The following is a 27,648-nucleotide window of genomic DNA, read 5'->3' on the forward strand; positions in this document are numbered from 1 at the left end:
TTACCTTCCTTCTTGTTTGAATCTCTTCATAATTGTATTTGTGCGTTCAATTTCTGTTAGTGTTTTAAATTTTTATGGGTATGAAATGTGCTATGAGGATGAGGAAACGTGAAAATAATCCATATTTGTAAGTGTTGGTTACCTATGAAGTTTGTTTTAAATAAAGTTCTGTTTGTCAAAAAAAAGTGCCCCAACATGAGTGTATAAGGTTTTGTTTAATCAGAATATAAAAGAGATGAGATGATTCAAAGTGTGCATATGTGATGTGAGCTTCTGTTGGATGTTACAAAAGCTGCTCGCAGTGATTGTCCCGGGTTATCGCGGGTTGGATTGGATTATAGCCTAATTTTGTTGCATAAGAGAGGATCCACAGGATTGGTGGCCTGAGCTGAGCGTGCGCAGAGCGTCGCACCTACCATCAATAAACCATACGCGTGTTTACAGAATTCAAAAACATCCCAGAGAGTTTTTTAAAGACGGGAGAAACGTCGTGTGCAGAGCTAAGGTGAGTGTGTGTTTGATTTCCTACAGTTTGGCTGTGTGTATTTTTGTTTGGAGTGTGTGTGTGTGCGTGTGTGTGTGTGTGTGCACGGCGGTTGTTGTGTGCTCTCTACAGTGCACTTATAGATTTAGGAGGCAGAATCCAGGACGGCCGCTGCATCTGCTGGAGTGGAAAGCAGGCAGGCATTAAATTGAGACTATCCCGTGCAGCTCTCAGTGAGTGTGAACACACACAGGAGAAACTCTGAGCGCACACACCGCAACAACTAATTCATTTTTACCCGGAACAAAATGTTCTGAATTCAACATGTCTGCAGGAACATCGAAGTGCTGCGTAGTTACTTGTGGCTGTTGTTAAAAGATGACCACAGAGACCGTGTGAAAGATTGATTTAAAAAAACAAGTGAGTCTGCTCCTTGTGTTTGTTTTTTTTTTTTAAACATTGGCTCGGATCATGTCTTGGGATCTTTTGCGCTCGACTTTATTTGGACGGTTCTGAGTAGGCCTACTTTGGCGCGTATAGACTTTTTTGGAATAACCATAATTGTTTGTTATATGTTTTACGTTTGAAATGACAGAAGTAGTCTGAATTTGGTGGAAAAAGTTGTTGTTTATTCCACTTTTTTGCTGTTGAGACTCCGCAGGACTCTTCATCACTTTGCGTGGCTGCGGGAGAACACACCCACCCATCCCCGCTTACACACACACTGCTCTCTTTTTCCACACACACCCCTACCCCCCACGTACGTACACACACACACCCAGTCCCATCCACAGTGACTGTGGAATTCTTCACAGCGCGGGTTGTGAGCTCTTTGTGTTCAGATTTAAAGAGACCCCATTTTTCCTGCAACTTTCACGGAAGTCTTCACTAGAACTTGTCCTGCTTTGCTTGTTTCCTGTGTGCCCGTGAAGTGCAGGGTGTGAGAGCCACACTGAGTGTTCAGAACATCGTGTTCCAAAAGTTTCTGTGGCATCTCTGCCCCCCTCTCTCTCTCGGTCAAAGACAAAACGTAAATAGAGCCACACTTAAAATACTTTGTCTTTGTTTTCTGACAGTATATCTTACATATGCACGGCCTGCACCAATTAGAAAAATGTGTATTGAAAGTTGTTACCAGGAGGTTAAAGACCTAAGGTTAGAGCCCTAGTTTGTTGTAGAGTCCTCTCTGTAAACACAGCTCTGTGCACCAGGGTGATACTTCCAAGAGCCCAAACTTTGCACATTAAGGAAAAGTATAACTAAGTTAATGTCCTCACTCCCATGATCTGCGAGGTAAAGATCCTGTTTCTGTCCATGTAATGTGGTGTGTAGAGAGAGGTGTAACAGCCATTTTCTGGTTAAAAGATCATCTTCCTCTGAAACAAAGGGATTGTGGTCTGACACTTGAATAACAATAAGAGTATCAGAGACACTAACAACTTAAAGTGGAAACACTTTGATCAGACTTCATTTGCAGGCTGTTGGTTGGAAAAGTTTTTGCACACATATGTCATTTAGACCACAAGTTATTAAAGTGAGCCTAGGTTTAAAAAAATAAATAATAATTTCCTCCAGAAATGATCTCTGAAGTAAAGCATCCCCTCCCCCGCCCTTCTTCCCGCTCAGTCGTCCTCTGAGCCATCAGTTAAGTGTTCAAGCTTTTGATCATTAAAGAAAGATTTCTCACTTAACTTTTGACACCTTAAGAGAACAGATAAATATAAAGTATTGTATATAGTCTACTTTTAAGTCTATCTGACCTATCCCAGCAGGATACAAAATCTCTTTTGTCTCGTAGAGCCAGCAGTGGAAAAAAGTTTAATACAAGAGACAAAAAAATGTGTAGCTGTGTATGACCTCATAGGGAAACATGTTCAAAATTTCAATTCTGCAAGTGTAGAACGGAAATGAACCAGCTTTCTAGGATGTACCAAACACTTTATTAAAGTCAGTCGTCTTGTACTTTACATTTGCAGAGTGATCTGGCGTGTGACTGCAGACTGCATTTGAAGTAATTAGCATTGAGACTTTTGGGAGTTTAAATGCTAAAGTTTCACTAGGCCTTTTCAGACAGATATTTCAGATATTTCCGATCCCTGCAATGTTTCACCCTCAATCTGAATACAGCGGAGGCCTGTCGAGGAGTTTAGAGGTAGTTACAGGGGCGAGACAGGATCAACTGGGCCAGGGAGAAAGCGCAGCACTGTGTGTGTGCAATTGTGACTGTGTGTGTATGTGAAGCTACCGCTGTGCCGTGCTTCCCCAACCCTGAAACTCAATGTGATTTCACAGATTAGGACACCAATATTACCATGTCACAGAATCATGATGAATGTACAAAGATGTAATGACAACTGAGCTTGGTCATGGCGTTGTTGTGGATCAGACTGAAAAGGGATACTGATGGGGTTTTCACGCATGCAAAAGGTGTCAATTTCCGTAAATTTTTAGAGTGAGCTGCATGTGTAAACGCTTCAGCGTCATTTTTATCACCTGGTCTTTATGCAGTTCCCATGCTCAGGGATTTGGGATGAGCTGATCCGAGCATGTAACAGGAAATATACAAGCAAATTCACAGAGGGCGAGCGTGAGGGGGTGATGTCGTTTATATCACGTGTGACACAACTGGTGATCTTTGTGCACATAATGAAACTGCTTCACACAGTCAGAGAGGCACACACTGCATGCTCAGCTCATCCTGTAACACCTCTGTTACTACCTCTGAAGACCATACAGAGGGGACATCACTTCAATTCCACCCCATAACTTAAATATCACGCCTTGAAATGGCAGTCTGAATAGGGCTAAGGATACCAAAGTTCCTATGGATGATGTGCACCTCGCTCATGTGGGCGAGTGATACATTTTACAGTAAAAATCATTAAGTTTCTTTTTTTTCCCCTGCAGTTCAAATCCTGTCTGCAAAAGCGGATGAACAGGGAAAGCTCACATTTACTAACAGACAAACATTCTCACATTGTTCCAGCATGGAGCCACCAGAGAGCAATAAAACCTAAGTGAGCTTTTTTTTATAGAGCAAACATGATAATTATAGTGGTGCATTTTAAGCGTGAATATTTGGTTGAATTTAGAAGTTTCCACAGGTCAAGTCTAGAAAACGTAAAATTTTAATTTTAACAACTTTTTGTACAAAAAGAGTGTGTGAGCCAAAAAAGCTGAATATCGAGCAGTGTATTAGGCAACACCAGTGGAGTGTGTGGTTTGTAGATAGATGCTTGGTATTCACTACTCCCCTCCCTCGAGGCAGCGTGCAGCAGAGCCCAGCACGCTTCTGCACACAAATACAAAATCTGCACACAAACACACTCACTCTTGTGCCAGAGCGATGATGTTCCTCTCACTTACATAGGAGGGGGCGGCAGTAGCTCAGTCTGTAGGGACCTGGGTTGGGAACCGGAGGGTCGCCAGCTCAAGTCCCGGCGCGGACCAAATATGGAAGTTGGTCTGGTAGCTGGAGAGGTGCCAGATCACCTCCTGAGCACTGCCGAGGTGCCCTTGAGCAAGGCACCAAACCCCCTCCCCACCACCAGCGCAGGAGCGCCTGCCGGGGGCAGCTCCGTCACCCTGACATCCCTCCATTAGTGCATTTCCATAGGATCCTGTTTGTGCACGTATATTTCAGCCTATGTGTGTTGCATGATTACAGAGTGTAAAAACAGAATTTCCCCTTGCAGGGATCAATAAAGTAAATCTTAATCTGACTGGATTTTTTGCTTTTCTGCTCATGATCAGTGACAGAGTGTTTCTCTGTCTCTGATTTTGTCATAGCCATCTGTAAAATGAATAACACATTTTAAAACAGCCTGGAGGACATCCTGCTGATTGGCTCAGTGTGGCTTTTTAACTTTTTTGATTAATCTAAAGTGGTTCCTTGCCTCACATAGAAGACTCCTCACAGGTCTTAATGTTAAGTGTCTGAGTACATAACAGTCCAAACAGGTCGATGGTCCAATTCTGAAGTTATGATTGAGTTTACTGAAGTTTGCTGCTTTTTTCTGTATATTGTGCTCAACATCGTTAATATCACAAGTCTATGATGTTAATTATTTTGAGGCTTTGAGTTTGTCAGGTTGGTAACCAAAAGAAGCCATATTTGGAGGAGAAGGTGAATATGCATCGCTAAATTAATAGCCTGGGTTACAGTCTTGGTAGTGACATGTCAATCACTGGTAGTCCTGCCCTAAAGCAGACCCTGCTTAATGGTCTTTTATTTAAAGGCTTTATGAGATTTTTTGATCCAGCAGATGTCGCCCTTGAGCACCAGCATGAAACCAAAACAACTCACGGTGCATTGTTGTGTTAGCATGCTAATGCTAGCGATTATGCTCATATCTTCACACTGCATGTAAATTTTCCCGAAATGAGCGTGATCTAGAAACGCAGTTAAGCAGTGAGTACAGTATGTTATTCTTCTTTTCTCTAGTCCCTCATTTAAACAACTTTTATACACGAGGGGAGGAGTCAGCCGGCTGTCCCGGCGATGTAAACAAACTGAAGATAGGACTCGGAAAACATCACAGACAGTGGGACTCGGGTGTTACACCCATTGTAGACAGTCATTACTCACAGAGTTATTTTCAGAGGATATACTTGATTTCTATTATGTTTAAGTGTGAAAAATCGCATATAAAGCCTTTAAAGTCTACTACTATACAGATTCTGTAGAAGTGCAGTAAAAAAAAAAAAACTATACAGATCCCCACCGCAGATTCTGATTCGTTTAGTCATTTGTGTTGTTAAACATCTCTGGCTGCAGGAGGAGTCAGGTCCAACACACACAGAGATCAAGCCGGTCACGGTCTTTGTAGAAAAGTGTAGAAAACTTTCGTGGAACAAGAACTGGATTATCCTTAAAAGTTAGTTATGTAACATCTGGACTTTGTGAAGTTTCTTCAATAACTCGATATTTTATGCATTGGTATATGTGACACTAAGCTACAGAACAACAGTCAGAGTGTTTAATTTGAGGTGTGAAACACTCTGAATGATTTTTATGATGAGCTGCCCGCAGGCTGTTTTTATGTAATTTACCTACATGTGTAGACATCAATGTCCCTTCAGGGTTAGCTTACATGCTGAGGAAACCGGTCCTGCTGGAAGCTCTCGATGAATCAGTCATTTCTATAGCTGTGTTTATCATCAGGAGTGTGTGCAAGCTGTGTTATTGTCGTGTAGGCTGATTATTAGTGTTTAGAATTTATGTGAGGATAGAGGTTTGTTTCAGGATAAATTAAATCCAGTGGAAATTCAAATCAAATACTCCTGTTGCTCAAAAACAAACCAGGCTACTGTAAGAAACTTAGGTCCAAATCCTCTAACTCTCAACACTCTGAACACATCACAATTATATCACCTGCTGCATTGACACATAAGCTCACTACCACTTCATGCACATATTTTAAGAAGGGGCTGGCAGGAAAAGGTCCAGACAAAGTTGGTATGAAGAATTCAGCTAGTTGTCTTCACACATACAGCTCACCGCTAACAACGAGCTGGACTTTGGGGTGATGCGTGCTTGGGCATGGTACGGATGGCCTTGTGTGAGTGCGCCCTAAAGGTTTGAATCAGACTCTGTTCAATGTACTCACGTCAGGCTCTGAGTTCAGACAGCTGTTGAAGCCGTGTGAATGGGTGTGTGTTTAAAAGACGTTGTTAGTGTGTTTGTGTGTGGACCTCCTGGTTGACCCTCCGTACACCCTGCCCTGCCCCGCCAGCAACTCAAACCAACAGATCAGTTACTGAAAGCAGTTGGCTGGTTTTACATAACTCCACACTGCAGGGAGGGATGCACAGTGTTTGTGTTTTTGTGTATGTGTCGGGGTGGAGAAGTGGTCGAGCTGGTTAAGCGTTTCACTTTAACAAATGACTTTCTGCAGAAGAGAGTGGACGAGGCTTAATCCCACCAGAGACTTCCTGGTAATCTCAAATTTAATAAAAGGTTTGGATTTGTTTAGCAACATGGAGGATTCATGCAAGACGAATAAAAAGTAAAATTAAGCTCATTAAGTTTCTCCTATATTCAGAGGAGCTCTGATCATTTTTGAACAACCATGTAAAGAAATGCAGAGCAGGAAGGTGATTCTGATATTTCACATCACAGGAACATGTCAGGGTCTCCTCCAGGTAACTTAGAGCTCCTGTGAGGAACTTTAGCTTTGAGTTTATTTGGTACCCCCCTGTGGAGGAAGCTGTATATCTTGTCAGCCTGTAAATAAGTAAGTTATCCATAACCCAAATATCTGCTCCTGCTTTCTTGTAACAGTCAAACATATGTGAATCTCAGTAATAGTCCAGTGTGTGTCTGCACAAAGCCAGTGTCAATATTTGATGTACGGTTGCCACGATGGCAGAAATGTAAACTTCGGTATGATTCGATTAAAATTATATTAATATCCGTTTGGATACCAAGACAACAAAACTAGAAGTCTTACAACCCCAATACTGGGTTATTTCCTGTTTTTAATCATCATAAAATGCAGGCGCTGTGAGAGAAAAAAAATAGGAGTAGCTGTCTTGATTGTAGAAATCTGTTAGGTACGTGGCCAAAGATTCACAGATCCAGAACAGTTAACCATCTTTATGTTAAAGGTCAGAGTTCATCAGCTGCATAAAGGGTGTCAACATTTTCAATACTGCACTTTAGTTCATCCAAATTTACAAGTCAGCAAATACTGTGATGTTTCTCAAGTCATTCTGGACTCTAATAAAGATTCAAAAGTTACATTTATGCCCCATGGAAACAGACAGAGAGCAGAGGAGGAGACACGGCCTTGATTTAATGTGTTGCACATATTAAACGTTGCCAAACATATGGCATTTGAGATTGTGTGCTTGCTCTTTTTGGTAACTATGAACAAGAAATCGCCTAGGACTTCTACATTTGATGCCGTGGTATCTAAACAGATATTGATGATGTTGGATTTTTACTTGAAGTTAAACATTCAGGTACAGTGACCTCCTACTGCTACTTAGGAATTTAGGAAATTAGTCCAAGAATTGGTTTCCAATGACATAAACTCTCCTAAAACGGTTTAATTTTACTACAGCGTTTGAGGAAGTTGAATTGGCGGACTGTAAATCTATTGCAGACGCTGTGAATGTAGCTGAAGTTCAAACAGATCGGACACAGGTGTAACTGAATCTGCAGGACGTCACTGTGCAGATTAACAAAGAGGAAGAGACAGGCCTGTGACAGCACAGTGTGATTATCTGAGTCAGTTCAGCCCGATAGAGAAAGTCTCATAGTTAGTTCAGCTCTTCATAAAATGAACGTTCTCTTCAGCTTACTATAACACTGAGCAAACTGTAAGATGTTTTGCTGTTTTATTTAAAGCATCGCTGCGTTGTTCCTCAGCATGAGTCAGCATGTCGTGAAGGGTCGAGTCATGCTTTTAGCGTCATTGGCTTATGATCTGCTTCGCTGTCACTGGTAAACCAATGCCAACAGTTCAGCGAGTGTCTTTGTCAAACCAAGCTCCATTAATTACGCAGTTAATTGGTCTCACAGGAAATCTTGGGGGATTTACTGGGATTGGCTGTGGCAGGTGGACTGGATCAGGTTACCACCTCTAGGTGAGAAGGTCAAGTTTATCCCACATAGAAACTCAACAGACTTCAGTCTCCCTCAGATCAACGTGCGAGGCTAATTAACTGATTATGGACTCATGCTGTACAGACATTAAAAAGGAAATGTGAATTAGTCTTTCATAAAGTTATTAAGTTTTCCTCTAAAGATGAGATAAAAAGCTGAACTGAGAAAATGAATGATTATGACATTGACAACAAAAAGTAACCATAAATCAAGGCTCTGTTAACTTAACCAACGTAAAACTTAATTTGTTTACATGCTGTAACCAAAAATAGATATAGTTGGCTTTTGAAGTAGGAAGAGACATTTGTAAAGTGGATTTTCATATCTGTCCTGTTCTGTTCCCACAAACATACACCCACAAATATTAGCATTTAATGTCCTTGCCTTTTTTCTTTGATATCTTTTTAGTATTTTAAATAATTAAAAAAAGGAATTTAAAAGGTCAGTTTAGTCAGTTTTGCAGAACTGATAACCCGAGTCTGGCTCTATTGTTGAGATTTCATTTGCAGAAGAATCCTTAATTCAAACTGGAAAGAAGTGAGGGGTTCAAAACAAACTTTTGGTTGTCTTTATTATCCCTGTGAGAGAGCATTTTGTCACACAGTAACAACATGCAGACATACAGCCAACAATTCATATATAGCATCAGACATACACTAAGAAGTAAAAGCCCAATGGACAATAAATACAATCGATAAAAAACGGGTTAAAAAGCAACACAGTTAGTCCTTAATAAAGGCAATGACAGCAGGGGCAACTTAATGCATTAGTCTCTTTGTCCTGCATGCTGGCAGGACGAATCTGCAACTTAAACTCAAGGATGACAAAGGATGTTTTCGATCAGATCAGATTGACTGGGCCTTCTTCAATGTACTTACTTTATACAGGTGTGATAGGTCAGCCAATGACGAACCTGCAATTGAATTATACTCTGAGTGGTTCTTAATGCTGAGTGACCCGTACCAAGTGACCGTCGAGAAAGTTAAAACCAATTCACCTTTGATTATTCAGACTGTTCTGGTTATTCAGATAACCTTTATTGTTCCACGACTGGAGAATTTGTTTTGCAACAGGAGCACAGAGTGTAAACATCAACAATCAAATTTACACCCATTTAAAATCGCTCACAAATGACAAAATATGAATTAACGTCACACACATCAACAATGACATCAGTCAAATCAGAGCTCATACTGAATTAGAATTTCCAAGTAATGCAAAGTGCAATGTGGAGGTGTAAAAATGTGCAATGATAGTGCAAGAAGAGCAACCCGAGTGCTCATTTCCATATATGTTAGAGTAGAATAGAAAGCCTTTATTGTCATTATTCAATTATACAATGGAATTAGAAATGCTTCATCTTAAAGTGCACAGGCATCCATCAGCAGCAAACAACTAGCATTCATATCGGATAAGAGGGACAATGGATATTTAGAAAATATTTACAGCAGGTAATGTAAAATAAAAAAAATTAGTTCGTCACAAGTAAAGAATATAAATAAATATTGCATAGTCCGAGATGTAAATATTGCAGAGGTAAGAAATATGTATTCTGCCTTTTACAACAAGTCTGTAATTGGGATTATATTTTTTTCCTTTCAAAAAACAGTCTGGAAGACCTGAACAACAGATGGAGACCATTAACTCATCTAATCAGAGTCTGATTCACTGGCATGTAGTTATTATAATCCATTCTCACCTGCTGCTGCATCTGTTTTTTCAACCTGTTCATGTGATGCATACTGAGCAGAGACAGGACAGGAGTCCAACAACCACAGCACAGAAATGTACCAGATACCTGAGGAGAAACAAAAGGTGTTGTTTACTAAAATCACTGCTTGTGATGCAGCTTTACATCTCATGGTTACAGCTGTTTTATCATCATCAGTCTTTCTTTTGCAGAATTACAACTTATTTTTGTTGAACATCTCACAGTCTTTATTGAAATCAGCTTTTTTAAACTCCCCCCTCCCTGCAATAAATCCGTTTATCTATAGGCCTATATCCGTTAATGGAGAAATGACTTCAAGGTTGTCAAAGTGTTTGATACTCTTTAATCCCAATCACGCACATACTGTCCTGAGAATGGGATTACTGTCCTACTAAAACCCTACATGTGGATGCATGCGCTGCTGGAAATATATATAATAGTCCCAAAGTATAGCACCATTTCTCCAGTGTATTAATTAAACTAACAGGTAACAGCGTTGTGGGGAAATTAAATGAAATATCTGACTGTTTGTTTGTTTGTTCAGGGATGGAGTTCCCCGTGGATCTGCTGGCTGATGTCAGCCACGCAGAGCTGGAACGGTCGGCCCAAAACTACATGAACAACCTCCTCTACAGCAACCCTGATACAGCGCAACACCTCACCCTGTCTGACAATACACAGGTAACACACACCTCACATGTAACATACACACACATTAACAGGTAACACACACCTCACATGTAACATAAACCCGTTTCACACATATGGAAATCTCCTAAAAAACTCTGGAGATTTGGCTACCCGGAGGGACTTTAGGGTATATGTGAACGCAAACAGCTGCATTTTTCACGTGGACTTTACCCCGAGTTTATCCTGCTGGACCCCTAGTATTTTATCCGCAGAAAGTCTGAGTGAGCTGATGTGAGAATGCAGCAGCTCCGGAGGATTCACCTAGAGCCAATGGGACCCGAGTGACGTTTATATACAGTGACTGCCGCACTGTGCATAAAGTGTCTGCACGCGACCACTACGATCTCTGTGCTCGTAATTAAACGTCTGCATTCTGTTTTCTGTTCGTCAGTATGTTGTTCTCCTCTCTTTTGTGGATGTTGTCATTCCATTGGATTACACATAGCATTGATATAAAGGCAAATATTCTCATTATAGCGTCGTGTAGCGGACTCTGTTGCTTCGGCCTCTACTTCCGCGTTGTTTGTTTAGTTCACGTCTTACGTCGGGAAATCCCCCGCCCCCCTCCCCCTCTGACAGGGATAGTCCCCCGCTGTGAGGAGCATATGTGAACGACTAGGTCGGGAGAATCTCCAGAGAAGTCCTCCTGTAAATATCTAGATATTATCCGGAGTGCATATGTGAAAACGGCTATACACACACATTAACAGGTAACTCACACCTCACAGGTAACATACACTTTACAGGTAAAACACATCTCACAGGTAACACGCATCTAACACATAACATACACACACCTCATGGGAACACACACATCACACATAACATACACACACCTCATGGGAACACACACATCACACATAACATACACACACCTCATGGGAACACACACATCACACATAACATACACACACCTCACATGCATCACAGCATAACTCGGGTTTTCGTCGGGTTCCTTCTCCTCGCTGTCTTTTACAGAGAAAGCACCAACGTCGGACTCTGAAAATATAAAGCCAACTCACCTGTAATACAGCAGGGATACTTTCTTTATTGGTTAATCCTATATCTGGCTGTATTTTTTAGCACAAGTGTATAATTGAAACGAAATGAGTTGCTGAAGACTCTATGATTTGATGTACTTCTCCGTCTCTCTATCCTCAGGTCAACATAAACATTTCCAGCGTTGGTTTAGTTCCTCTCTATGGAACCAGTGACAATAAGAAGATCCTGGCCCTCTTCTCTCCCCCTGACCCTCTGACCGCTGTGGCTCTGTTCCTGCTGGACCGCTGGTGGACGGTGGATGACCTGCTCAAGACAGCAGACACTGCTCGAGATGGAGCTGTGGAGGTACGATCTGATGAACTATTTATATAAATGTATTCTCCACATAGAGTGGACACTGTGCACCAACTAGATTTCTTATACTCATCATTACTATGAGGCTTTAATAGAATACATTTTATTTGGGTTAAAAAAAACCTGAATAAAATAAATAAAGTGATATCAAATGTGCTTACAAAACAAGGCCAAACTTTTGATTTGTGGATTTCACGAAAATGTAATAAGTCAATCTCCTCGTAAACTTTTTGCAGATGAGCAGAGTCTTCAGCGCGGTTAAATTAGCGAGCTTGTTTGGCGAGAATGGCAAATTTTAGCTGACAGCGATGCTGCTCTTCTCTTCATTACTTAGGACTCTTTATGCACCGTGAGTGAGGCTGTTTACATTCATGCTTTTGTGGGAGGGGCTTTGATATTCATTCTGATTGGATACTTTTTTATATTATAGCTTACTCTGACTGGTTCAGCTAAACTTGCCCACCTCAGCTTTTACATTTTGCAAAGGTTTGTGTGCACAGAAACAGATGCTGATAAATATTTCAGGTGCAGGATTTGAATAGTTTGTCATAGTTAACATCAGTACATCAGTCTGTTGCCACTCAAATCAAGTGGGTATCGTTTAAAGTTGAATTTATTCAATAGAAAAGTGCCTCTTTTGTTTCCTTGCAAAGCATCTGTGAAAGTAGCTTTATGACATCTGACAAAAGACAAAACACCGGCTGAACTGTGCTAGATATTTTTGCACAGGCAGAGGAGTGACTCTGGTGTTCAAAAGTATTTTTATGTATCTGACACATTAACTAACTATCTGGTACAGGCAGTGGCAGACTAGCAACTCCCATGTTCTCCCTTTCACTGCTCCAAAAATCCAAAACGTTTTGAGTCTGTCAGACTCTTAGGCCCAAAACATGTGACAACAGGGACCAGATAAAAACAAACAGAACTCTTTAAAAAGTGAACTCATCCTTTAATACTCAAGATGAGAATTCCTCCATAATGGAAATCTTATGTGTCTGTTGTTCATTACAGCGTGTACTACGTTGGAGTCTTTGTGATAGTTATTACAATGACATATTGTTTTCAACCAGCAGAAACTTTATGAAGACAAACCTTAAAACTAGATGTTCCATCATAATAATGAATTCCTAGCATTGTTGTAAAAGGTCTCCTGTGTGTATGTATGTGTGTGTGTTCCTTAGGTGAAGACAGTAGGTGAGAGGATAGTTTTATACATCCTGAACAGAGTCGTCTATAGAGCCAAAGAGATGAGCTCAGATGAGCTCCCCTTCCTCTGCCACGCAGAGAGCGAACATGCCAAAATCCTCTGGATCAACGGAGAGGCTGTCGGCTTCTACTCAGTCAGACCCAAAGGTAACATATACACACAGGTATTCTATAATGACCGGTAACTTATTCTCACAAGTAACCTATACACACAGTTGTCTTATACACACAGGTAACTTTTGCAACTTGTGTAATTTTTACATTAAATACATAAAATATAATCAAAATGTCTCAGCTGTAGTCCTTAATCTGTAATGAGGAACAAACGTCTCTAAAGGTGTAAGAGTTAAAATACCTGAGCTCATAAAAAAAAACCTCCTAAATGATGATCTAAGACTGTTAAGCCTAAATGAAGAGCTGTTTTAGGATTGTATCCTCAGCAGACATGTTTCAGTCCAGGTCTGATAAATATTTGTTTGGTTTCTTTCTGTGTCCTCATGAATTGACTTCTTCTCTGTTTTTTTTCCTGCAGGAAGCTTGTGTAGTTCCCTCACTACCAGAAGCTACCTGCTCTCTGTGATGGATTCCATATTTGTCAGAAAGTGTCATCGTGGGAAAGGCTTTGGCCTGCAGATGTTGGAGGACTTTGTGAACAGTTTCAAAGAGGACAGTCTGGGGTTGAGGTACCCCCTCACAAAGCCCATGTACAAAGGTACAGCAGGCCACACTGCAGCTTGTACACCTACCTGATTTATAGAGCGTTAATCCTCTTGCTAACAGTCTGCTCTGTTTGTGTCAGTGTTTCATCTGTTTTAAAAGTACTCATCTGTTGGCAGTGTGTGAGAAGTACCTGCGTCAGTATCCGGAGGTAGCAGACCTGCTCTGGGAAGTCGAGAGCATCGGAGGACCAAAACAGAGGACCAAAATCTCCAGCAGGATCCAGACCATGGCCCTGAGCGGTAAGACAGAACAGAAACTGCTCTTTAGAGGTAGAGTTGAACCCTCACAAAGAAATAATTAAATGCCCTAAAGGGAATCGGCTCGTGGCTCTGCTCTCACTGTGTCAATGTGTGCAGTCGTACTACCAAATGTCAAACATGGCAGAAAATCATCCAACTGGTCTGAAGCAGCTGATCGGGCCGTGATAGGCTGTTGTGCCTTCGTGTAAACTGCACGACTAACGACACAAGATTGGGTTGAAAGTCGGCAAGACTTCAGAATCAGTTATGGGATCATATTTCATGTACTAATCTGCTTGAAGTTGTACAGTGTACATCATGCTTTAGCGATAGTCAGATTTTTCAAACATTTTGTCCAATGATGACATAAAGGAGCTGTTAACAGATTCTCTCTGAGTGTCCTCATCAAACACTGCGTGTCCTCCTGTGTTTCTCAGCAGTGTCAAAGAGTCTGACGTTCACAGAGGAATCCATCAGGATCACTGAAGTGACTAAAAAAGATGTTTTGATGGAGGCAATAACCACACAGTTGAAAGAAACTGAGTCTGTGGAGTGCACATTTGAAATCGTGGTACATAATTCAGTTGACAAATAAAATAATTATTTCAATCATCATTTATTATTTACATTTTAAAGCGTTCATTAATACATCTGCATGTGAGACTAATGTGTGATATTGATTTCCAGGAGGAGGTTGCTGTACTGAGAGCTACGAAAGGTAAAGATTTTATATTCTTACATCCAAACTGTGAAGATATTGATATTAACTATGGGATGTTATATAATACTGTAACTATGGTAACAGTTTTAGATGACGAGGTGCCTGTTTTGGCCCGGGGTCGGAGCAGTGGATCCAAACAAAGAAAGATGGCAGAGAGAATCACAGAGGACAAGACGGAGAGAGTGATCAGGTCTGAATGAACTAAACCACATTAATTATGAAAATGAGTGTATTTATAATAGAAGATTCATGAATTTCCTTTCATATCTTTGTTTAAATGTGTCTATAAAATGTTTTATATCAGTCAGTATGTTAACATGCACAGTTAAGATGCAGTTACAGATCAATCAGTCAATTAATTTTAAAGACTGTTCTGTCTCAGTATAAGAGTGCCGGGTGAGAATCCATTTACAGACCAAAGTATAATAATAATAATAATAATAATGCATTTTATTTATAAGCGCTTTTAAAAACTCAAAGACACTTTACAATGGTTAAAACATAAAGAACAGCACAGTAAGGACAGACTAACGGACATCGCTGCATTACAAACAAATCATAAAGATAACAACAATAAAGGTAAATTACAGAAAACAGAAAATACATCACAATTATACATTAAAAGCTTGTTTAAAAAGGTGAGTTTTGATAAGTGATTTGAAAGTAGGAGGGTCGGTGCAGTGTTGAATGTGTGTGGGGAGTGAGTTCCAGAGGGAGGGGGCATCTGACCTCCCTACAGTAGGGGGCAATATGCCTCCTTTAAGCTAGATACTATTGGACCTTCTTCCTGTTGGCCTGTTACATCACAAACCAAACAATCGACAGTCATTATTCCTCGTTTGCCTTCCATCCACGTACTTCAATATATTTACCTCCTCCAAGTGCCTCGACATGGTCCTGGCTTGGTGGTTGACAAGATCAACTAGCTCCTTCAACCTCTTATCACAAATGCTAATTGAATAGCTATATAGGTTTGCACTCTCATCTGAGGAGAGGCGTGGCAGACCAGCAACCGATTCTTGCAGTGCTGCGTTGTCTGATCCAAAAGGAGTCTCAGTTCCTGGCTCACCTAGGGTCTTGGTACACATTTTACGTGATAAAACAGAACCACAGTGGATTACTGTTAATAAAGCTGCTAAGCTAAACAAAGCTAGATCAACATAAGAACAAATCTTATCTAAGTTTCCCAACTGATCACTGCAGTCTATCCTGGAAGCTAGGAGAGAGGATTCACACCTCAAGTCTTCAAAGGTTGGGAGGAACTCACACCTCTCAGACAGCTGGCTATGCAACAATTATGAGGTTACACTCTCAACTGGAAAACTGTCTAAATTGTTGTCTCAAACAACAAAGAGCACACAAAAAGAAAACTACTCAACTCGCCAAAACACAACTTGATGTATGCTTTGCTTGAAATGAGAAGTCAATGTTCAAAATAAATACATTTCAGGATAAAACTCTGGATTAAAGCAACAAACTAGTTCATAGTGAAGGTCACCCTTGCTGTCTGCTTTAAATAAACAACAAGCATGAAAAGTAAGTCTTTAAAAGAAAAGATAATTTTTCCTCAAGAAAAAAGTTTGGATTGCTGTGCATTAACAGTGCAATAAAGCTGGTTTTATTGAAGGCCTCACACAGGGCACCATTTGTTTGGGTTTTATCTAGTCAAATTTGGTTATATTGTGTAATAATTATATTTAATTATTATTAATATAAATAACAATATCATTAAACTATGTTTAATCAACTCGAGGGCAGGGGAAAATAACCAAAATATCACTAAATTCGGTCTCAAATTAGTTACTTAATATATATATATATATACTAATATATATATTAGTTACTAATATTATCAATAATTAATAACTATATTTAATAAATTGAAGGCGTGAAATCCGTACACAAGGCCCTCTCACCCAGCTTATATCACAATGCAAATACACCAGTAATCACAAACTGCTCTCTTAAATTCTAACAGGATTTATTTAACAAAGCAACATCAATCCAAATCAATGAACTTAATCAATCAAACAACTATTACAAACTAATCTAAGCAAACAAACAGTGTGGCACATGTGTGTGTGTGGTCATGAGTGCTGGTGTGTGTGTGTGTGTGTGTATGTGTGTGTAGATCAGGTAACAGTGGCTTTCTGTAGCACTCCTGTCTAGTTGCGTTCACCAACATTGACGAGAATAATAGGAAAGAATCTCTCTGTGCTCAAACCAGATAGTTACTGATTGCGCCAAAACTCCTAAAACAGGCCTTGGAAGTAGGCCAGGTTGGAATGCGTGTCTCCCCTGAAGCTGGAAGCTTGTGGAGAGGTATCCTCTGGTGTAGGGAGACCACACGTGAAGAGATCGAACAATGAGAGGCGGCTGCTTTTATCGACCATACACTTAACACCTATGTGTTAGATGTTGCAGAGCATGCTGGGAGTGTTTCTGCAGAACAGGGCATGCTGGGAGTAAGTGTCATTTAAGTACTCGTACTCAGGCTTCTGTGGCTACAGGACAGACCTTTGTTTCAACACATGGAGATCCCAACAGATGCATTTCTGTCGCAATGAACAAGAGGAAAACATATGTAGTGTGGATTTCTGCCATCTTTCAGCTGTTCTAAAACCATCTTCGAACCTTTATTCTTCTAAAAGAGGGGAACTAAACTCAGTGATTTCTTGCATCTTTTAGGATTGAAGACATTGAAGCCGAAACCCCAAGAGGTAATCTGCAAAATATTTCTGACCTGGTGCAGACTGAGGTGTGTATAAGTCAAATGGTCGTTGCATGTTTGTCCATAAAAGCGAATTGTTTGTGATGAAATTTCCTCTTTAATTTTAGGATGTTTTGAGTTTGACTCCTGAAGAAAACGGAGTGGATGTAGTTGATACTTCACCTGAAGAAGAAGAAGAGGTATCTCTGATGTCAGACAAACCAGCCCCACAGGATATAACACCTGAGGAGCTCCAAACAAAAGATGATGGCACACAGGATGTGAACACCTCTCATAACTCGCAGGTGATAGTCGAGAACGTGGCATCAGAAATAGAGGAAGCAGAGGAAGTTTTAGAGGAACACAAAGAAGCAGAAACTGACATTGTGGAGAAAGATGAAAAGTCAGAAGAAACTGTTACACAACACGAGGCGATCATAACTACACATGAAACATCACAGGATAGTAAAGCTGCAAAAACAGGACGAGCAGTTGTAAAGGCAATACAAACAGTAAAAAGTGAAACCCCTCGACGGAGATCCCTGCGGCAGAGAAAAACCGAGGAGGAGGTGAAGGGGGAAAGTCCAGCTGTGGGTGGAGGGAGAATTCTGAGAGGAAGAACTGTGATGAGCACGCCCACACCCATATCTACACGCCACAGCCAGAGAGTACACTGCATCTGTCTGACTTCTGCATCTGAAGTCGTGGAGGAGGTGACTGTAACAGAAGAAATAACCTCCGTGAAAGAGCATGTTGGAGAAGAGCAGCTGGAAGAAGACAAACAGACAAATAAAGAGGAGGCCCAGGAGCAAGAGGAGTCTGGGGTGAAGGCTCTAGAAGCAGCAGAGACAATGAATCCAGATGAATCTGAAAAAGACCAGAACACTGAGGATGGCCAAACATCAGTGATACAGGATGAACAAGAAGTCTCTGGTGATGATGATGATGAGGAAGAGGAGCCCCCTGTTGTGCAGAAAAGATCTCAAAGAGGCAGACGTAAACTCACAGCTAAACCTACACCTAAAAGGCAGAGCAGAAGACTTCAGAAATATGATGAAGAGCAGACAGAGGAGGATGAGCTTGAAGCAGGTGACAAGGCAACAGAGGAACAGGTGGAGGAACAAGAGGATATGGAAGACAAAACAGAAGAGAAGATGCAAACCGTGGAGGAAGAAGTTACACCTCCAAAGGCAGAAGAAGCAGCAGAGGACGTTAAACCTTCGACTGAAGAAGAGGAGCAGACGGAGGGAGCGACAGAGGCTGCATCTGTGATGGAAATGGATAAAGAAGAAGAGTCTGACACTGTTGCTGCTGCCTCTGAATCTGATGTTGCCGAAAAGGTTGATGAAGCCGCTTTACCTGCAGCAGAAGAGCCTCAGGAAAAAGACATTGTCTCTGAAATCCCTCCACTGCGGGAAGCCACTGTCGTTCTAGTGGACCTCAAAACAACCTGGGCTGATCTGGGTGTGAAGGAGGGAGACGAAACACCTGCTGATGAAGAGTTTGTTGCTGCAGAAAAGGAAGAGACGGAGCTGATATCAGCAGAAGAGAAGAAAGAAGAAGAACCAGCGGTGACTACAGGAACACCGAGACAGGGAAGGGGCCGACCAAGAAAAACCCCCCAAAAACCAATTGAAGAGGAGGTTTCTCAGAGTTCAGAGGAAGAGGAGGCAGCTGAGGAAGCATCTGTGGAAAAGGTTGATGAGCAGGCTTCTTCTGAGACGGAGGAACATGTAGAGCCAGAGGAAGGACAAAATGTAGTGGAAGAGAAAACTGAAGCGATATCCGAAGCATCTGAAAAGGCTGAGGAAGGGGAAAAAGAACAAGAAGAAAGAGCGGCTGTGGATGCTCCTGAAGAAAAAACTGCTGCTGAGGCTGAGGAGGAGCAGAGAGAAGAAGAGAATGTTTCTGGCTCTCCAAGACAGGAAGGGATCTCTACCTCTGGAAGGGGTAGGGGCCGACCAAGAAAAACCCCCCGAAAATCAATCCAGAAGAAAAAAGAAGAGGAGGTATCTCAGACTTCAGAGGAAGAGGAACCAGTTGTAGAAAAAACTGCTGCTGAGCAGAGGGAAGGATCAATGGAAGATGAGAATATTTCTGACTCTCCAAGACAGGAAGGGATCTCGACCTCTGGAAGGGGTAGGGGCCGACCGAGAAAAAAACCCCGAAAATCAGAGGAAGAGGAGGCAGCTGAGGAACCAGTTGTAGAAAAAACTGCTCATGAGGCTGACGAGGAGCAGAGGTTAGAAACAATGGAAGAGGAGAATATTTCTTGCTCTCTAAGACAGGAAGGTATCTCTACTTCTGGAAGGGGAAGGGGCCGACCGAGAAAAAAACCCCAAAAACCAATCCAGAAGAAAAAAGAAGAGGAGGTATCTCAGACTTCGGAGGAAGAGGAACCAGTTGTAGAAAAAACTGCTGCTGAGGCTGAAGAGGAGAATATTTCTGGCTCTCCAAGACAGGAAGGTATCGCTACCTCTGGAAGGGGAAGGGGCCGACCGAGAAAAACCCCCCAAAAACCAATCCAGAAGAAAAAAGAAGAGGAGGTATCTCAGACATCAGAGGAAGAGGAGGCAGCTGAGGAAACAAGTGTAGAAAAAACTGCTGCTGAGGCTGAAGAGGAGAATATTTCTGGCTCTCCAAGACAGGAAGGTATCGCTACCTCTGGAAGGGGAAGGGGCCGACCGAGAAAAACCCCCCAAAAACCAATCCAGAAGAAAAAAGAAGAGGAGGTATCTCAGACATCAGAGGAAGAGGAGGCAGATGAGGAAACAAGTGTAGAAAAAACTGCTGCTGAGGCTGAAGAGGAGAATATTTCTGGCTGTCCAAGACAGGAAGGTATCGCTACCTCTGGAAGGGGAAGGGGCCGACCGAGAAAAACCCCCCAAAAACCAATCCAGAAGAAAAAAGAAGAGGAGGTATCTCAGACATCAGAGGAAGAGGAGGCAGATGAGGAAACAAGTGTAGAAAAAACTGCTGCTGAGGCTGAAGAGGAGAATATTTCTGGCTGTCCAAGACAGGAAGGTATCGCTACCTCTGGAAGGGGAAGGGGCCGACCGAGAAAAACCCCCCAAAAACCAATCCAGAAGAAAAAAGAAGAGGAGGTATCTCAGACATCAGAGGAAGAGGAGGCAGCTGAGGAAATAAGTGTAGAAAAAACTGCTGCTGAGGCTGAAGAGGAGAATATTTCTGGCTCTCCAAGACAGGAAGGTATCGCTACCTCTGGAAGGGGAAGGGGCCGACCGAGAAAAACCCCCCAAAAACCAATCCAGAAGAAAAAAGAAGAGGAGGTATCTCAGACATCAGAGGAAGAGGAGGCAGATGAGGAAACAAGTGTAGAAAAAACTGCTGCTGAGGCTGAAGAGGAGAATATTTCTGGCTCTCCAAGACAGGAAGGTATCGCTACCTCTGGAAGGGGAAGGGGCCGACCGAGAAAAACCCCCCAAAAACCAATCCAGAAGAAAAAAGAAGAGGAGGTATCTCAGACATCAGAGGAAGAGGAGGCAGATGAGGAAACAAGTGTAGAAAAAACTGCTGCTGAGGCTGAAGAGGAGAATATTTCTGGCTCTCCAAGACAGGAAGGTATCGCTACCTCTGGAAGGGGAAGGGGCCGACCGAGAAAAACCCCCCAAAAACCAATCCAGAAGAAAAAAGAAGAGGAGGTATCTCAGACATCAGAGGAAGAGGAGGCAGATGAGGAACCAGTTGTAGAAAACATTGCTGCTGAAGCTGAAGAGGAGAATATTTCTGGCTCTCCAAGACAGGAAGGGATCTCTGCCTCTGGAAGGGGTAGGGGCCGACCGAGAAAAACCCCAAAAAAAACAATCCAGAAGAAAAAAGAAGAGATTTCTCAGACATCAGAGGAAGAGGAGGCAGCTGATGAACCAGTTGTAGTTAAAACTGGTGAAGAAGAGAGAGTCAAAAAGGTTGAAGAGCAGTTTGCTTCTGAGAAGGAGGAACATGTACAGCCAGAAGGAGAGGTGGAGCCAGAGGAAGGACAACGTGTAGTGGAAGAGAAAACTAAAGTAATATCCGAAACATCTGAAAAAGCTGAGAAAGGGGAAAAAGAACAAGAAGAATCAGCAGCTGTGGATGCTCCTGAAGAAAAAACTGCTGCTGAGGCTGAGGAGGAGCAGAGGGAAGAAGCAATGGAAGAGGAGAATGTTTCTGATAGCCCTATTGAAGCAGAACAAACTGAGCAGGAGGAGGTTGTAAAGGAACCTGAAGGGCTGGAGGAGAAAGCTGAGGATGCAGCCACAACACCTGAATCAGTGGAGGAGAAAGCTGAGGATGCAGCCACAACACCTGAATCAGTGGAGGAGAAAGCTGAGGATGCAGTCACAACACGTGAAACAGTGGAGGAGAAAGCTGAGGATGCAGTCACAACACCTGAATCAGTGGAGGAGAAAGCTGAGGATGCAGTCACAACACGTGAATCAGTGGAGGAGAAAGCAGAGGATGCAGCCACAACACCTGAATCAGTGGAGGAGAAAGCAGAGGATGCAGCCACAACACCTGAAACAGTGGAGGAGAAAGCAGAGGATGCAGCCACAACACCTGAAACAGTGGAGGAGAAAGCAGAGGATGCAGCCACAACACCTGAAACAGTGGAGGAGAAAGCAGAGGATGCAGCCACAACACCTGAAACAGTGGAGGAGAAAGCTGAGGAGACAGCAAAAGAAGATGAAGAGGAAAAGGAGGGGGAGGAGGAGGAGGTTACAGTCATGGAAACCAGAACACGGAGAGGTAAAAAGCTAGCAGTCAAAGCCACACCGAGACGCAAATCTGCAAGAAGACAGAATAAGGTCAAGGAAGAGGAGGCTTCTGAGATTTTAGAAGAGGAGCCAACAGTTGAAGTCAAAGTTCTCAGGGGGGGAAGAAAGTCTACCCCTGTGCAAAGAAAAACACCAAAAAAGACACGCAAACAACTCCAAGAAGAAGAGAAGAAAGAAGAAGAGGAATCTCCCATGGATGAGGAGAAAGAGGCAGAGGAAGAGAAGGAACAAGTTGAGGAGGAAGCAACCCAACAAGCAGAGCCAGAAATCACAGAGAAAGAGGTTTTGGTTTCAGAGGAATCAGTCATCCAACAAGATGCTCCAGAGGAGGAACAGGCCGACAAATCTGAGAGAGACGTACAAAGCGCTGATGATGAAAAGACCTCAGATGATGTTGTCCAGGAAGCTGTCACACAGGATTCAGTGGAGGAGGAGAAGTCAATACATGTAGAAGAAGAGTCAGAAGAAGGACAAATGACACAAACTGAAGAGGAGGAGACCACGACTGGAGTGACAGACGCCTCAGATGATTTAGTCGAAGAAGGAGAAACAGAAACATCAAAACCTGAACCAGCCACTGACTCAGCTTCACGTACACCTGCTGAAGAGGAGGCAACACCCGCAGAAGAAGAGCAACAGAGCAATGTAGTGGTACAACAGCTTCCCGAGCTCCAAAGAGTCAGCGTGGTTTTAGTGGATCTGAAAAAAACACATCTTGAGGTCCTCAAAGAGACAGCAGCTGTGGGGGAGAAGGCTCCCCTGGGAGAAACTTCTATTGAAGGAGAAGAGGAGCAGAAGGAAGAAACTAAAGAAGAAGAAGCAGGACAAGCAGAAGATGTTCCTGTTGAAGCAGAACAAACTGAGCAGGAGGAGGAGAAAGCAGAGGATGTAGTCACAACACAAGAAACTGGCAAGGGGAAGGCCGAGGAGACGGCTAAAGAAGATGAGGCCAAAAGTGTTGATGAAGAGGAGGAGGAGGTTAAAATCATTGAAACAAGAACACGGAGAGGTAGAAAGCCAGCTGTCAAAGCCACACCGATATGCAAATCAACAAGAAGAACACAGAAAAAGGATGAGGAAGAAGAGGAGGTGGCTTCAGATATTGTTTATGAGGAACCAGGAGTTCAAGTCCGAGTTCTCAGGCGAGGGAGGAAGTCTATCACAGTCGCTCCAAGAAGTTCCAGAAAAAGAACCCGTAAGCAACTTCAGGAAGAAGAGGAGGAGGAGGGAAAGGAATCTACAGCAGACGAGGGGAACAAGGCAGAAGAGGAAGACGTACAAGCTGAAGAGGAGAAACTTGAGGATAAGGATGAAAATCAACAAGCAGAACCAGAAATAAGTGAAGAGAAAGCTGAGGATGCTCCAGAGGAAGGACAGGCTGACAGTAGTGAGACAGAGGGACAAGCTACTGAAGCCTCAGATGATGTTGCTAAAGAAGCTGTCACAGAACAAGATACTGTCAAGGAGGAACAGTCAGTCTCCACCGGTGAAGGTGCAGAAGCTGAAACTGGGGAATTGGCAAAAGAGACACAGCTAACTGGAACTGAAGACCAGGCAGATCAGGAGGAGGACATACCGGTTATTGAAACAAGAGTTCTGAGAAGTGGTGAAAAGAAGGGAAGAAGGTTAGCTCCTTCCTCGCTCAGAGGTAAATCCAAAAGAGCAAGAACACAGCTTGAAACGGAGGAAGAGGAAGATCAAACTACCCCAGCTGAATCAGAGGATGCCAAAGCAGAGCTGGGAGAGGCTGTAGAAACCGAGGAAAGCAAAGATGAAAAGATCGAAGAAGAAACTCAAGAGGAGGCTGCAACTCAGGAAAAAGAAACGACAGAACCAGAAGAGGACTTGGAAAAAGTTGTCGCTGAAGCAGACGAATCCCCCAAAGAGCAAGAGACCCTGGAGGAGGAACAGCCAGCTGATTCAGAAGGACAGGTGGAGACACCTGGAATAGAAGATGGACAAGTTCCTGATGAGGAAGAGGCGCCGGTTGTTGAATCAAAAGTCCTGAGGAGCGGTGGAAAGTCAGTGAGAGCGTCACCAAGGAGCAAAACCACAGAGAAACAACAGACGGAAGACCAAGAAGAGGAGGGGACAGTGGTAGAAAAAGACGCTGATACAGATGAACCTGCAGTTCAAATAAGGGTTTTGAGGAAGGGACGGAAGTCTGCTCCTGCCCCACCGAGACGGAAAGCCAAGAGAGCCCGCACAGATGTTCAGCCTGAGGAAGAGGGAGACGATGAAAAAGAAGAAGAGGAAGAAGAGTCAGAGCGGGACTCACCTGAGGAGAAAGTGGAGACGACAGGAGAGGATCCTGAGAAGAAAGATGTGGAAGAGGAGGAGGTTGAGAGTGCAGCAGGAGGAGGAGGAGAATCAGTTGAAGAAGGTGAAGGTGAAGAAGAGTTGCCTGAAAATGAGGAGGAAAGCGTGGCAGCTGTGGACGAGACCGGCACCGACACGATCGAGACTTCAGCAGCTGAAGTAGATGAGGAGAGCACAGTCGTAGAGAAATCTACAGAAGTGGATTCTGACACAGCCGCCGCTCCAGAAGAGGCCCTCGTTGAAGATGAATCAGAAAAGGAGGTTGAAGAAGCTCCAGCTCCATCTACAAGAACTTTACGAAGATCCATAAGGCAGAATTACCAAGAAAAGGAAAGCGATGAGGATGATGCAGAGCTGTATGCAGACGATGCGGAGCCTGCAACTGAAGGTCCTGCTGAGAAAACAGCTGTTTTGTCCGACCACAGAGCGGTGGAATCACCAGAGAACCAGACATCAGAGAGTGAAGAAGAGAAAACCAAGGACATCTCGGTGAGAGTCAGAAGTCCCAGGAAGAGGATGAAGACTGATGATGACGACAAAGAAGAGGTCCTAACAGAAGAACGGATATTACAAAGAAGAAGATCCAGACGTATGAGGCGGCCCGTGGACTACAGAGAGAACGTTGTTGAGGAGGAGAGAGCGACATTGGGCACAGAGGAAGAGAGTGAAGGCAATAACTCGGCTGAATGGTCTGGTGATGAAGCAACACAGAAGGTGGAGAAAAGTAGTGAAGAAGCCAACAGAGAGAGTGTAAGAGCTAGTAAAAAGGGAGGCGCTCTAGACACAGACGAAGAGGCAGAGTCACCAGACGAGCAGGACATGTCGGAGGAAGAGGCGGAGCCTATAGTGATCGAAAAGAGACGTTTAAGAGGGAGGTTAGTTCCTTCAGTTTCGATCACGCCCACACGGCACAGCACTAGAGCTACAAAAGAAGAGTCTGATGAACAGGATAGCCCTCAGCCAGCTCTGAAGAGAATTGACCGCAAGAGAAAGAGCGAGGAGGCGACACCAATCCGCAAATCCAAGCGTCTCAGCAGAGTTTAGGATTGACCAGGAATGGGTAGGGTTGTCACAATGCAAATATTTAAACTTCGATATGACGCTAATGAAAATCAAATGATGTCAATCCTGTTTGAATACCACAGCAACAAAAATAGAAGAACCTAAGTCATTTTTTTGCATTGGATTGCCAAAAATTGCATGCAAACTCCTGCAGGCTGTCTTAATTGTACAAAAACATTGGCAACATTTCACAAGCCTCCTCTTCGTCTTCGCTTAAGGCAGCTTTTTTTAAAAACTTAAAATTTGAAGCTTGATACTACCGATCATTTATACAACAGATCGTATCGTTTTAAAACCTGTGGTATCAATGAGTATTGAATTATCTAAACTTTTGACGCCCTTAGTCTGAATACTAGTGATTTTTCATGACAACACTTTCTGAAATAGTCACAAAAACACGACACACACACAGTACACAAAGACAGAAATGTACTTGTGTGATTGTGCAAACAAATTTCAAATGGAAGTATTTTCGTGCAGTTCGTTGTGGTGGAAGCACAAATTTTGAGCCCGCCAGCCTCCATGGACTTTTTTATTTTAGCCCAGAACTTCCTTATAAACTAAACTAACTATCATGTGTGTCAACAGTTTCCACTCTTTGCCTCACACAGGACCCCAGTTTCTTAGGAATATTCTCACAAACTACCGTGAGACAGGGTTGGCCATTGATATAAAATGCAAACTGTATTTAAACCTCTAAATGCACCAACCAGGAGCGGCACTCTCAACCTCCTTGTTTCCTGTTACAATGCAATGACAATAAAGGCCTTTAACTCACTAAAGTAATGTAATGTAAAGTCACAATTGTACAAAAATGGGGGGAAAGTTCATACTTAATAACCACAAACTCACTGATAATGTGTTTCCTTGATTTTGAGATTAAAACCAACAAATACCAACCTGGATGGAAACATGCAGCAGGGCCAGATTTGATTATTTATTTAACTATTTCTTTAAAAAAAAAAAAAGCCATAATATGCATTTTAATGACAACTTTGAAAAGTGGTGAATAATATTTTTATATTGTAAATATTTGCTTCTCTCAATGTGAATGTGTTTGAATTTAGGGTGTAGGAGCTGAAAATGCTTGCGGTTTCTTTTTCCGATTGAGATTTTATTTTGAGGATTTGTGTCGGTGATTTTTTTGAACTCAGAATTATGCAACAAGAGTGAATGAAGATATTTGGTGAGATCAAAGGAATTGGTCCTTTTTTGAATTGTGAGACTCTCCAACAGATTCATACTGAAGCCCTGAGCAGACCTTCATGCATTATATTTTTACTCCGATTTCCTGTGATTACAAGTACATTTCGGTTGTTACCTTGAAAAAATTATGACGTTATACTGAGATTAGGAGATGATCAAGTCGAGCCCCTGAGACAACAAAAGAAAGGTACATGTTATCAAAAGGAAATATGAGTAAAGTTTGGTAATGTAGGGCTTCTGTAGATTCTTCCTTCACACAGGATTAAGATTCGTTTTTTAGTTCTTCTTTGTGTGTTTGATATTTAGTGATCTGTACTTTTACCAAAACACGTTGAGCTGAACTCAGGTCTTTACACTAACATGTTATTTTTAGATTAACATATGTCATGTAGAGATTTTAAAGCGTAGCTGTGTGGGTGTTGATAGTCGTCTCATATTTAACCCCTCACATGTTTCTTTTCATCACTTTTAGCGAGGATGATTTTCTGAAGCCATCGTGTAGCCTACGTCACGTTGGTATGTTTAATTTTGTGATCTTTTGTAGTCATTGATGTCCGTTCAATGTCATTTGTAACTTTAGCCTAACGTCATTAAGCTGTTCGACATTTGATATTTCTCAGACATATTTGAGTGTGCAGCACTTCGGGACATGACCTATGTGTATTTTTCCTAAGCAATGTTTTTCACTAGATTTACCTTTTCTGTAAAGTTATTTTTCCATGGATTGAATTCACTATTTTTCTGTGTTAAATAAAGATTTCTGAAGATAGCATTTCACCTCTCATTTATTTGTTTTTTCTTACTGTCTCTGTCGATGTCTTCATTTTTTTAGATATA

The 27,648-nt window shown here is 42.3% G+C and overlaps 1 protein-coding gene across 2 annotated transcripts; it reads left to right on the plus strand.

The window, feature by feature from the left end:
- The first annotated feature begins 384 nt into the window (after positions 1 to 384).
- On the plus strand, positions 385 to 27,583 carry LOC109982027 (trichohyalin). Of its 2 annotated transcripts, none has more exons than XM_065963397.1 (11): positions 385 to 505; positions 10,352 to 10,488; positions 11,659 to 11,844; positions 13,035 to 13,206; positions 13,592 to 13,771; positions 13,896 to 14,018; positions 14,456 to 14,589; positions 14,706 to 14,736; positions 14,824 to 14,929; positions 17,428 to 17,497; positions 17,578 to 27,583. In XM_065963397.1, the coding sequence occupies exons 2-11, from the start codon at positions 10,354 to 10,356 to the stop codon at positions 25,585 to 25,587; spliced, it is 9,147 nt and encodes a 3,048-aa protein (XP_065819469.1). In that variant the 5' UTR covers positions 385 to 505; positions 10,352 to 10,353; the 3' UTR covers positions 25,588 to 27,583. The 2 variants fall into 2 exon arrangements, with proteins under 2 accessions (XP_065819469.1, XP_065819474.1); XM_065963402.1 differs by having other exon boundaries at positions 14,459 to 14,589.
- Positions 27,584 to 27,648: the final 65 nt, after the last annotated feature.

The sequence above is a fragment of the Labrus bergylta genome, chromosome 2 (assembly GCF_963930695.1).
Source record: "Labrus bergylta chromosome 2, fLabBer1.1, whole genome shotgun sequence".
Classification (NCBI taxonomy): Eukaryota; Metazoa; Chordata; class Actinopteri; order Labriformes; family Labridae; genus Labrus; species Labrus bergylta.

Excerpts from the sequence above, each read along its gene's own strand:
- LOC109982027 (XM_065963397.1), top strand. The coding sequence starts at position 10,354 with ATGGAGTTCCCCGTGGATCTGCTGGCTGATGTCAGCCACGCAGAGCTG. Across the intron at positions 11,845-13,034 it reads CTCGAGATGGAGCTGTGGAG|GTGAAGACAGTAGGTGAGAG; the intron begins GTACGATCTGAT and ends TGTGTTCCTTAG. Across the intron at positions 14,737-14,823 it reads TGTACTGAGAGCTACGAAAG|TTTTAGATGACGAGGTGCCT; the intron begins GTAAAGATTTTA and ends CTATGGTAACAG.